At 41.9% G+C, this 12,967-nt stretch overlaps 1 protein-coding gene across 1 annotated transcript in view; it reads left to right on the forward strand.

Moving 5' to 3' along the window:
* Positions 1 to 10,009: 10,009 nt before the first annotated feature.
* CPXM2 (carboxypeptidase X, M14 family member 2) overlaps positions 10,010 to 12,967 on the forward strand; it is a 78,933-nt gene continuing 75,975 nt past the window's right edge. Inside the window, exon 1 of the mRNA XM_061364133.1 lies at positions 10,010 to 10,406. Within this exon, the coding sequence (XP_061220117.1) occupies positions 10,079 to 10,406 (328 nt within the window). The 5' untranslated portion in view covers positions 10,010 to 10,078. The remainder of the gene's footprint in view (positions 10,407 to 12,967) is intronic.

Here is a 12,967-nt window from a genome sequence, read left to right on the forward strand (position 1 = left end):
AGAACTACACATCTTCTGAGATTTCCCATGGAATGGAGGCCTGAGACTGTGGCCACTGAGAACAAAACAAAACAAACAAAACACCACAAACACCCACACAAAAAACACAACACAACACAAACCACCAACCACCCCAAACAACCCCACCACCCCACACCCCGCCTAATACGCTGGGGTCAAAGCCATACAACACCATAGCCAAAGAAGAGGCCCATCCCAAGGTTAACATGCAGGGACCATGGGCAGGAGAGGAAGAGAAGCTCAAAAGCAATAACAGCACATAACAACACCCTTAAAAACACCATGAGAGTTCTGAACTCACTTTGAACCAATTTTGATATCAATCCAGTTATAGCAGTAAAAAAGAAATAAGAAACTCGTTTGTCTGGATACTGTTGCAAAGGAGGCAGCAGTTCTATTACTCACAAGTGATTTCTTTTAAAAAAACAGCATTATTATTGTTATTATCATTATTTCTGTGATAAGCCATTTAAGTCCTGATGGATGCTTCTGGAAATTACTCCCTACTCAGCTGACAAGCTTATCTGGCCTCAAGTGAAGCCAAGGTATTTTACTTGGACTGTGTTTCCCATAACCAGTATGAAGCAAGCAAAACCAATCTGAACTGCACTATGGGGTGTACTTGGCAAAGTTTCAGTATTTCTAAAACTCAAGTTCAGTAACCGAAAGGTTAATGATACTCTTTATGATAGAGCTCTGTTGAAGTCAATAATATCTCTAACAGAGCTGATCCCACTAATGAGTGGGATACACAACCACATTGCAAGAAATAAACTGTTTCTTAGAGATCTTATAGCTTAACGTACAACTGGGATTAAAAAGGGAGATGCTGGTCTCCCAGAAATCCATTTTAATCTAAACTTCTCTATGATTTTTGGAAACTAAATACGTTAAGATAGATTTTAAACTGCAAGGCAATTTTCATCATCCTACTTCATTGGCAGAATTAGTATGAAAAAATCAGTGCATTTCAAATTATTGGGCATTTGTGACATGAGATGGCAAAATATTCTCTGGAACTTTATGTTATACCACATATTAGTAAACATCTGCATTGCCTTAAAGGTTTCACTCCATCTTTAGAGCCTATTGCTTCACCTTTCAAACATGCTGGCACAAGCCCTTTTTAAATGGCTACAAGCCAGGTTCAAACAAGTTTATTACACAGCTGTGAAATCATATTGGCATATCCGGTAATGTAAGTGTGACATGAATCTTTTATGCCTTCTGTATGACAAGTAAAAACTCGTTCGAGAGCTTTTCTTTCTCCTAAATCCTGAATTGTCACTGTTTTCATAAGTGAATGCATTATGGAAGAAACTTCCAGCATATTCTCAAAAATCTGTGATTATGAAGATAAACAGAATCAGCTCTTCCCACCTTTAAGCAAATACAGTAGCTATAAATAATGAAACATCAGTAAATTACATTGAATCTGTTTGGATTTGAATATAAGCTATGCAGAGATATAGCTATCATAGGAAGTATCACATTATGTATTTATTCATCAAAATGAATCACAGTCATGAATACAACTTGTATCTGAAAGGAATAATTCCTTGCTGTTCTGTCTTTAAAATGCAGTCCTTAAATACAGAGATTTTAAGGACTGTTCTCTGCTTGTGTTACATTTGCCAGCTCTATTGTATTTAGCATAACAAAGGCTATTATATTTACATGTCATATTCAGTTCCCAATGGACTTTTGTCCATGACTTCTCAAGCTACACTTAAGCTGTGGAAATTGAAGAAATCCTAGGAAAAAAAAAGCTTTTGAGTAGGTTTCAGACAAAATCCGCATTGCATTTCCCTCCTGCTGCCTGGGATGTATTAAACATATTGCTCACACTTTGCATGGCACATGTACAGCCAATTCTGGTCCAGGAAATACCAGACTGAAATGTGAGAGTCATTACGTTTTGAAATTCAACTGTTGGCAGGTAGGTGATGTCCATGGGAATTTGCTGGAAGTGGCTGTTTTCATACCAGTGAGCTGAAAAGGACGTTCCAGCAGCCTGGTTGTGTGCACAGCAGGGGCATCGCATCCCATTTTCTCCAACTGTTCCATAAAGCTACTGTCACCCAGTCACCTCTGTTGCCTTAACACTGGCCCAGTCTTACAGTTAAAATTAAAAAAATTGACCAAATGTTCTCATTTTTGAACAATGCAAAATACTCTAAACCATCAGCTAATGCAGACCTACAGTCAAATGCTGGCAGATCAACCAAAAGTAAAAATACATATTATTATTTCTTCTTTTTGTACTGTTAGGATTACAGATTGCTTAATCACATGGCAGCCTTTTCAGTCTCTTTCCTAGTGATAATCCTGCTGGCTTCGATCCAGCAGTGGCTGCCAAATGCCAGGGCAATGTGTTGTCAATACAAAATCTACAGGCATTCTAGGGCTTGAAGAAATATAGTTCCCAGCATAAAAAAAGAGAAAAGGACTATTGCAAAAATGCCAGAAATTCTTTTTGGTTTGTTTATGTCATCGGTTAATGTTGATTTCTTAAAATGCTTTCTTCTCATCTGTTCAGCATGGAAGGGAAAAATAAAGCCAACTCTGGAAAAGAGTAGGTATTTTTCATTTCTCCAGCAGAAACCGACTGATGCAGATGCATCTGATTTAAATATCCCTAAATAATAATAACGATGATGGGTGCAATCTCTGCTCCACATTCAAAGCTTTTCTGCCATGAACTAAGCCATCACCTAAGATGATGCCTTTGAGATGCTCAAAACATAAAAATCCCACAATTCTATTTCTTGTTAGAAAAGGATTCCTATAATGAAAATGGTATCACAGCACAAGGAAGTACAAGAGAACAAGGAACTTTTGTTTCCATGGCAGTCTGAGCTCCTTCATCAGGCACAAGCACAAAGGCAATATGCTGAATGATTATCTGAAGGTCACGTTGCTCTTAGGAGAAAAAGTTAGAGAGAATACACTGAGCTAATTTCACCAGTCAGGATGCACGCTGCATTTTCAGCCAGTCAAAATAAGCAATTGCTAAAGGAAATAATTGCCTCCATTAATGTAATCTGTTTATTTTAGTTCATTTTAAAACCTAAAGGAAAGAGCAAAGTGCTCGTGAGGGAGGGGAACATAGCTGCCTCTTCTTTAGACTCACTTTATTTTGAATCATTGTTTGATATGCTCAGTGATAAATGTTAAGATCCTGTGTATTTTTGGCATCCCTCATCTGGTAAAATAATGACATTCCCTTTAAAGTCAAATGCCTCTTAAACATGAGTAAAATGTCTCCATATTGAAAGTTTGGCTTTGTTCCTAGTAATTTTTGACATAAGAGCCACTGTTTTAAGGCCTTATCAACAAGTGCAAATAGGCTTTTACATGCCTGGATACCCCAGGGATGCCCACAGTGTACACAAGTAAGCAGAAGGACAGCTAGCTAGTACTTGTCTCTGTTACATATGTAAGAAACAGACATCCAAGAGACACATAAATGTTAAATACAACTTTCTTTGTATTTCCCAATGTCAGTTTTAGGTTTCTGTTTCCTCTGCGGTGGTTTGACCTTGCTGACAGCAGGAGTAAATGCATTATGAAGAAAAGAAAACGAGTGTTTAAAAAGTGCAATTCTATTTTCTTGCTCCACTCTGTGCTCCATGATTTACTACAGATCTGAAGTACAAAAGGAACAGAAACTTTACTGGTGTTCGGAAGGAAAGTTATTTTTAGTGTTGCTTTGTTGCCAAGGCATATAGAAACCTTATGTGCTATCTCGGAAAGTTACTGTGGAATTGCAAAGAAAGAGGGATACCTATTTCTTAATCTTTTCTTTCTAACCACGTTGGAAGAGTCACCAAGCACTTTGAAGTTGAATTAAGCATAAATGTGCAATCATTGATTATGTAGTATAAATACAAATAAAGAACTTGGGCAAGGACTGTGCCTACACATACAACTCTGCCTCTCTTCATTAAAAATGTGCTCCTGAATCTGCACTTCACAGAGCCACAGAATCATTTAGGTTGGAAAAGACCTTTAAGATCAAGTCCAACGTTAGGACTGCCAAGACCACCACTAAACCAGGTCCCAAAGTGCCACATCTACATGTCTTTCATATATGTCCAGGGCAGCCTTTCCAGTGCTTGACAACCCTTTCAGTGGAGAAATGTCTGCTAATATCCAATCTAAACCTCCTCCGGTGCAACTTGAGGCCCCTTTCTCTTGTCTTATTGCTTGTTCCTTGGGAGCAGAGCCCAGCGCCCTCCTGGCTCCATCCTCCTGTCAGGCAGTTGTAGGGAGTGATAAGGTTCCCCCTGAGCCTTCTCTTCTCCAGACTGAACCCCCTCAGGTCCCTCAGCCATTCCCCATCACACCTGTGCTCCAGGCGCTGCACCAGCTCCGTTGCCCTTCTCTAGCCCAGCTCCAGCACCTCAATGTCTCTCTTGTAGCGAGGGTTCCAGAGCTGAAAATAGAATTTGAGGTGCAGCCTCACCAGTGCCCAGCACAGGGGAACAATCACTGCCCTGGCCCTGCTGGCTACACTATTGCTGATACAGGCCAGGATGCTGGTGGCCTCTTGGCTGCCTGGGCGCAAGCTGCTCATGTTCAGCTCCGTCAGTCAGTACCCCTAGGTCATTTCCTGCCAAGAAGCCTTCCATCCACTCTTCCCTGAGCCCATAGAATTGCATGGGGTTGCTGTGCACCACAACGGAGCACTCCTCTGCTGATCGTGCCAGCACTGGAACCACTTGCTTTGACAACTTCATGATGTTATGGCTGTTGACAACCAGATAGAGAGAAACACAACTGCAGAGTTGGTAGGGGAAAAGCCTAGTTCTCCCATACACAAACCACTAGTTCCACTAAAGCCACATAGTGTCAAAATGGTGCATGTGAAATAAGAGCTGGGAAACACCATCTTGAGGCAAAAGAAGGGCAGGGAAGAGCGCACGTGTGCCTTCCAGCTGCTGACACTGAGCATCTCCAGCTCCAGGGTGACATAGGAACTTGCCAGGCTAAGCGTAACTTCTTGCCTGTGTTTAGGGGCAAGGGGGAGCTGCAAGTGCCTCTTTTTTTTTCCAGGGGTGTTGTTGAAACTGACTCTAAATGCACGGCTTGAGAAGTATTAACTCAGCTTGAGGTTGAACCATGATCTTTCAAATGAGTACTTCTTGGGAACAGAAATGAGCCCTGCTCATTTGCAGATAACAGCACATTGTGTTTCACTTCAGCAGGATAAAGATTTAAAGCAAAGTGTAGAATGACTTACACATTATCACTGGCATTAGTCCAGGAGGGGAGGATAATGCTGGTTACAGTTGTTCTATAAAATATTAGTTTGCTCTATCTCCTTCCACATCAACTGCAAGCTTTTTGAAAGCTGTTGTGATACTTCACAGGCAAAAATAAGGAACAGCCCTTAGGCCCAAAACATCTGAGCCTTCAGTGGTCTTAATACTCTAAGAAGAAAAAACACCTTCGTTCCTGTAAGTTGCCAGTTACTTGAATGCTGACAGACAGAAAAAAACATCTTGCAGTGCGGAACACCAAAATTCTACCTAGAGATATACTTTTGCGTGGTTTTCCAGCTGGCGGGATGCATGCATATCCTGTAACGAGAAGTGGGTCTGGAAGGGGCAGCAGTGCATGTATATCATAGAATTCAGAAGAAAGAAAAACAAGGGGGGTGATTATTGACATGGGATGAGACCCAAGAGTAGATACTGATAGGTAAGTTTGGGTGAATAATAGAATCATAGAATAGTTAGGGTTGGAAAGGACCTTAAGATACTGCCATGGGCAGGGACACCTCACACTAAAGCAGGTCACCCAAGGCTCTGTCCAACCTGGCCTTGAACACCGCCAGGGATGGAGCATTCACAGCTTCCTTGGGCAACCCATTCCAGTGCCTCACCACCCTAACAGAAAAGAACTTCTTCCTTATATCCAATCTAAACTTACCCTCTTTAAGTTTGAACCCGTTACCCCTTGTCCTATCACTACAGTCCCTAATGAAGAATCCCTCCTCAGCATCCCTATAGGCCCCCTTCAGATACTGGAAGGCTGCTATGAGGTCTTCATGCAGCCTTCTCTTCTCCAGGCTGAACAGCCTCAACTTTCTCAACCTGTCTTCATACAGGAGGTGCTGCAGTCCCCTGATCATCCTTGTGGCCCTCCTCTGGACTTGTTCCAACAGTTCCATGTCCTTTTTATGTTGAGGACACCAGAACTGTACACAATACTCCAGGTGAGGTCTCACAAGAGCAGAGTAGAGGGGCAGGATCACCTCCTTCGACCTGCTGGTCACGCTCCTTTTGATGCAGCCCAGGATACAGTTGCTTTCTGGGCTGCAAGCGCACAGTAAAGCCGGCTCATGTTCATTTTCTCACTGACCAACACCCCCAAGTCCTTCTCCTTGGGCTGCTCTGAATCTCTTCTCTGCCCAGCCTGTAGCTGTGCCTGGGATTGCTCCGACCCAGGTGTAGGACCTTGCACTTGGCATGGTCTTAAATGATTCTGTAAATCTTAAAAAAAGAATGCTTGGAGTGAAAAGAAAGTTATCTGTGGCAACTGCAAGAAGTGAAGGAGTGGGTATGGCGCCTCCTGAAGTTCTGCATAGTTCTTACCTGCAAAAGTGGAGGTGCACCAGCGAGCCTGCCGCTTCCTGAGTCCCTTGCTGTGTCCTGCTAGGTACATTCTCATGACTGACCACAAACAGCTCACTAGGCTTCTCTTCTGGCTCAGGGGTCCCAGGAGTCATACTTAGGGATGGTTTCTCCTGTTCTCAGCATGCTGATGTGCTGGCCTTTCACTTGGTGAGGAAGCCCTTGCAGGGACCCCCAGCTAACTGCAATGCATGGAAGCTTCACTGGGATCTTCAGTGTTTTGTAATATGCCAGAAAATTCCAAAATCATTAGGGGTGAGATGACAGAATGAGGCAAAATGCTGCCTGTACATGGCTTGGCCCCTAATTTAACTACCAACACCTCACTTAAATGACATGAACATAGATGAATGAGTTACTGGATACAGGAATTATAAGGCATTGTGATGGGTGAACTGGGTAATATTTGGGTGGGTATTTGTGTCACTTAAATATATTCTTTTACATACATGAAATAAGTACATGTCTGTTATTGCCAGAATGTTTTGCTGCTATACTTTGTGCAGCTATATCTATGTACATACAACTAACTATGCATACTCACCTTCTAAAGAGGTCCAAATCCAATATAACACATTGTATATACACATATATAATAAATTAAAATATATAGAATCAATTAAAAAATAAAGCCCACACAGTTGTCTCTTTCCAGATAGAAAAGTTAACATATGGGAGAGAAAAGACATAATGTTTACATACATAAATTATTGAAATCTATACATTTAAAGTTGCCAGAAGCAAATAATGTAAAATTCCCCTTAATCACAATCCTCATTCTTTTTTATTAATGTACTTTTGACTTGATATTTTATGAACACACCTCTTGTTATGTTTGGAAATGTAAATCCTCTCCTGCTTCTACACATCCTTCGACTACTGCAATGAGTCAAATAATGATTTGTAGCTAAAGCTCTTTTAGTTACTGGAAAAATAGATCATTAATGATGCCATGGAAAAGTCTATTTTTTTATTACTTCTCTAAGTATGTGAATGTCCACAATACTTGCAAAAGAGTGACTGTGCTGCAAATGGTAACAGAATTATGCCTATTTTGTGTAGCTTGTGCTCTGCCCTTAGAAGTTAGGAACAAGGGAAGAGAGGACCGGGTAGTTTGGAAAGGGAAAACAGAGTAAGAACATCTGTGAAATCACTAAGATGGAATATACAGGATATTCAGCATGCCACCGGATACAGGGAACAAGCAGTCTGTTGCACACACCATACCCAGTGGGTCTTAGCTCCCACACTGCACCCAGTCACTGCACACTCTGTGCCAAAGGGGACAATGCCGTCTATTTCAGATGAAGTTATCTGAAAAGTTTGGTGGGAAGCAGTTTTTCATTAAATGAAATCAAAATAAAATACATAATTCAGTAAAGTGGTGAAAAAGCAAAGTGTGATTTATTGTATTTTAGAAAATGAAAATTTCTATATTTAAAATGGAAAATGTCATAGTTTCCAGATGTTAAAACATGTAAAACTGAAGGACGACAATAGAATTGCTGGTGAAAACATATTTTCATTTGTCTTTTTAGAAAATAGTAATCATATAATCACAAAATTGCTTTTGGAACTAGTGACTAGAAAGGAAGGATGATCATCAAATATATGGGACTGGATCACCGCAGTCTGACACCAAATACACCAAAAGATATAGGAAACAAGGTATGAAATTGTGATAATTATGGTATTAAAGTTATGAGAAACACACATGAAATGTGATTGCAAAGGCAGAATAAAGAGTGAGGTAACAGATGTAATGCTGTCTCTCAGCTGAGTGGACAATGGCAAGATACACAATATACGTGATGAAAATATAAGCTGGTGTTTTCAACACAGGAGTAAGGATTCATATTTCATGCGAGCCAAGTGCTGCACATTTCTTTCAGCACAGAGGGTTGTTTTTAGAAGTATGAAAAAGATGAAAGATAAGACTTTTATCTTCAAACAAATTGATTCTATTGAAGACACTGGGTTGCATGTGTGCAGCTGCTAGCACAATACATCCTAATCTGTTTAGAAGATGTTACAGAGTGAATAAACGTCAAGATCGTTCAAAAAGAGTGAGGAAAGGGGCCACTGATGAAGCATGTCCTTGTTTTTCAGGTGGGCTGAGGCCAGAGAGCTCCCATATACCCTAGGAGAAGGCTCCTAAATAGGCACATGTTGAGTTTTATTACTTTTAGAATCACAGAATCCCAGACTGGTTTTGGGTTGGAAGGGACCTTAAAGCTCATCCAGTTCCAACCCCTGCCATGGGCAGGGACACCTTCCACTGGAGCAGCTTGCTCCAAGCCCCTGTGTCTGACCTGGCCTTGAGCACTGCCAGGGATGGGGCAGGCACAGCTTCTCTGGGCACCCTGTGCCAGCGCCTCAGCACCCTCACAGGGAAGAGTTTCTTACTAATATCTATATAGATAGACTTGCACATTACTTATATTTATATATATAGATATAAAATAAATATCTATAGTCATATATAACTTATATTTTTATATATACACATAAAATAAATATATAGACTTATACAAAACATTTTTTATAGAAAGTATGTAAGTCATATATACATAGTAAGTGTGGGTAAAGCCCTTCCCAAATCTTCGTTCGCGAAGTCAAGTCACGATGATGATGATGATGGTATATAACATATAGACAAGTGAGGCTGAGTGCTAGAGAGGGATCCTACATTTGTTAAAGCTAAAAAGAAAAGAATATAATACAATGAAAGGGAATACAGCACAACATATATGGAATGAAGCTCATCTGGCACAGACCACATCACACGCGTCTTCATGTGCACCCAGGGTCAAAGCACAGGCGGATGAGCCTTGCCAGCCACAGGCAGGGCTCATCCCAGGCTCTGTGTGCCTACCCCATCTGCACAGCACCTCCTGGGGTGGGGGGGGAACACTTTGAAGACAGGCTGGGAGGCAAAGGCTGGCTGCCAAGTTTACTGTTCTCTGAATAAGTGCTCCGACCAGCTCCGTGCGGGAAGGCTGCAGAAACTGTTGGGGGATTCGGCTGAAACTCTCTCCTTAACTCTTACTTTGGAAGAAAGCAGCCACAGCAACACAAAAGGCGTGAAAGGCAGGAGAGGGCAAGCAGGAAGCTAACCGTGCTGGTGATCCCACCTGCCAAAAGCCGGCGCAGCGCAGCGCTGGTCCGTCTGTCTGGCTGGGGAGCCCGACGATCACATGCATCCCCGTCCTGCCCCCTCCCTCCACAGCCCCGTCCCGCTGCGCTCCTCGCAACTCCTGCTAAACTATCCCAAAGCGGAGGCGCTTTTCACAGGCAGGATCCTGTAGCCCTCTGCTCTGCGTCTCCTTCAGGGGGGGATTTGCTGCCAAGGCTGTTTTCTCCCTTTCCATATAAAGTTCTGGGGCTTGCAGAGATTGCTGCACAAGCAAAGGATAATGATTGCCCTTAGCAAGAAAGGCTCATGTTCTTCTCAACTCTGCCTTGCTCTCTGCGCCTTTGGGGTAGCATTGCTGAGGGACGTGTCCCAGGCAGTACCCATGGACGATCAGGATTATTACCTACAGGAGATTAGCAACAGGGATCACTATTATTCCTTTCCATATCCCGGTGAAGAGTTTTTCCCTTTCACGGAACAGCCTGGAGAGGAAGGACCTATCCGTGCTGCAGATACAGAGGAGCACCCCCAGTTCAAACCAAGCAGGAAACAGTTAAAAGCGAAGAAAAGCAACAAAAAAGGAAAATCCATTCTTGAAACTCCACCAGGTAACTTTCCACCTCCTCCTCCAGAGCTTGGAGTCTGCTAATCTCATGCTGACTGTGACTTTTAGCATTAATGAATATCCAGTTAATAGCAGTCTTGGTAATAATAACCGTGGTCGTGGCGATGATGACAACACATTATCCCACAGAACAGAACTTTTATGGGCTTTTTAACCCTTTCTTTGTCAAGTAAAGGCATTTTAGAGTGGTGATTATTACTTACGCTGCACTCTAGCTAGTATATGGATTTTGCCTTCTTACGCTTGACAGCTGGGTTGCTGTTAAAGCTATTGTTCTATAAGCGAAAGAGGAGAGATGGATTCTGTAAAAGCTGATTGTACATGGTGCCACCTTACTTTGTTCTTTGGCTTTTTTTAATTTATGAGAGGTTCCTGAATTACTTTGCTTGTAAGCCTGTGAATTGCTTTCAGATTTCACTTCAAAGGCCTCCAGAGGAAGACCTGTAAACAAAGATCTTCCTGTAAAAGACTAAGTCATAACAAGTTCATTTTAATTACTGACCTGCAAAATGAAGAAATTAAACAGCAACAAAAATGACACTAAAAAAGACCACCCTTAATCCCATTCTCTATTTTCTCTGTTAGATGGGATGAAAATATGCAACTATTAGAAACTTGATCAGCTTTTACCATTCAGTTGTTCCTGGAAGAAGAGTAATTGCTTTCTGTGCTTCCCACACATGGTTGGTGCTTTAATGGTTTGGTATACCAGTAGGTTTGGGAGTGAGTTTGTCCCATGACCTTTAGACTTGTAAATCCCTATAGCTACACTCCCCTTTACTTCAGAAGAAAACCTTTAATGTTAACAGCTGGAGCATAAGGAGCAAAGTTTGCAATTCAGAGCCATTAATACATGGAGTACAGGAAAACAGCGGATCCAGGGTTATAGAGTGGCTTTAGCTTTTGCCAGTTACATCTGGGAGATAGTAAACAAAATACTTTCCATTTAATAGTAACACTAACAAATTAATTACCTTTTGATTAGCAAATAGATGAGCTCTTATAATAATAAATACTGATAAGAAAATACCATTTCTGAAGTATGGAAAACTGTGGGGCGGGCAGTTTGAATTGCCACTGAAAATCCTGCCTGGACCATGACAAGGACTAGTTTATTGGCTTTATTATCTAACTATGTGCAACACATGGATTTTAAAGCTACCTAATTAGGCACCAGGCTTTTTCTTCTTCAGTGTGGTGCAGACAATACAGATTTCCAGCCTGCAATGGGGTGTTCTGCAGTTTAGCTCTGCTTTCACCTTCCCTGTTGGCATTTCCCTGATTTCCTCAACCCCATGGCTTCACATGCTCCACCAAACATGACAGCAATAAGGACAGCAACCAATCTGCAAGGGCAATGTTCATTTCTCTTTGCTAATAGGCATCTTCCTTGTTCTCCACCCATGGCAATGAGCACCTTACAAGTGCAGAGAAGGCAGCAGCAGTACCAACAACCACCTCCATCATTGTGAAACACTCATTCCTTCCAAACCTGATTTAGTTTATGCACTGCAGGTACAGCAGTACAAAATTCAAACTATGCAACACTGCTGACCTACTAGGGGAGCATACTGAGGTCTTGCATGTAGCCTGAATTTGGTCATGGAATCACATTCATTTTTGTCGATAGGAAAATATGGAATTAGAGAAAGAAAAATAGACCTCCTTAAGCCTTCTCCAGAAAACTCTTCATTTTGTGCCAACCAGTTAACATGTGAGAATTCTTCTAATTTACTGGTTTTTACCTTTCACCCTACCTGGCTCTCTGAGTCCAGGGAATCATTTTATTTCTGCATTCCATCAGCTAAGGTCCTTCCTCAGCCTCCTCCTGTTCCACAGCATGGCCAAGCAGAAAGTCAAGGGGATCCTGGCAAGGACTTGTGCACCACCAAAAGCACCTGGAAAGAGGGCAGTCCCTCCTGGCTGATGCTCTTTTGAACCAGTTGAGCTACCAAGCTCCAAGCTTTCACCAGCCATGTGTAATAAGAGCTTTTAAAGCCTATGAGCTTAGGAGGCACTGGAACAGATCGCCCAAATAAGTGATAAATGCTCCATCCCTGGCAGCGTTCAAGGCCAGGTTGGACAGAGTCTTGCGTTACATGGTCTATTGTGAGGTGTCCCTGCCCATGGCAGGGAGTTGGAACTGGATGATCTTAGGGTCCTTTCCAACTCAGACCAGTCTGGGATTCTATGATTCTAAGAAAAACAACATCCAGAGATGTAACAAGCTACTAATTCCCTCCACCAAACTCACTTCTTGCTCCAGCACATGAAGGCTTGAACCTAGCTCAGCAATCTGCCTGTTAGACTAACTTTAATATGAGAAAATGCTGTATTTCCTTGGGAGCAGCTGAACTATTTTAACTGAAAAAGCCATAATAAGCCCTCAGGCAAACACACAGCAAGAGGATGGTTACCATTTGCTAAAGATGTAAGTGAAAACAGGAGGTTTTTAGCAGGAAGTGTCTGGCATTTTTAAATGCAGTGTTAAAAGTTCTAGCTATAATACTTGAAATGTCTCCTTTCAACTCTCCCAAATGCAGG

Source organism: Neopsephotus bourkii, unplaced genomic scaffold (assembly GCF_033783945.1).
Source record: "Neopsephotus bourkii isolate Nb327-2 ecotype Australia unplaced genomic scaffold, CSIRO-AGI_Nbou_v1 NB_1189, whole genome shotgun sequence".
In the NCBI taxonomy this organism is placed as follows: Eukaryota; Metazoa; Chordata; class Aves; order Psittaciformes; family Psittacidae; genus Neopsephotus; species Neopsephotus bourkii.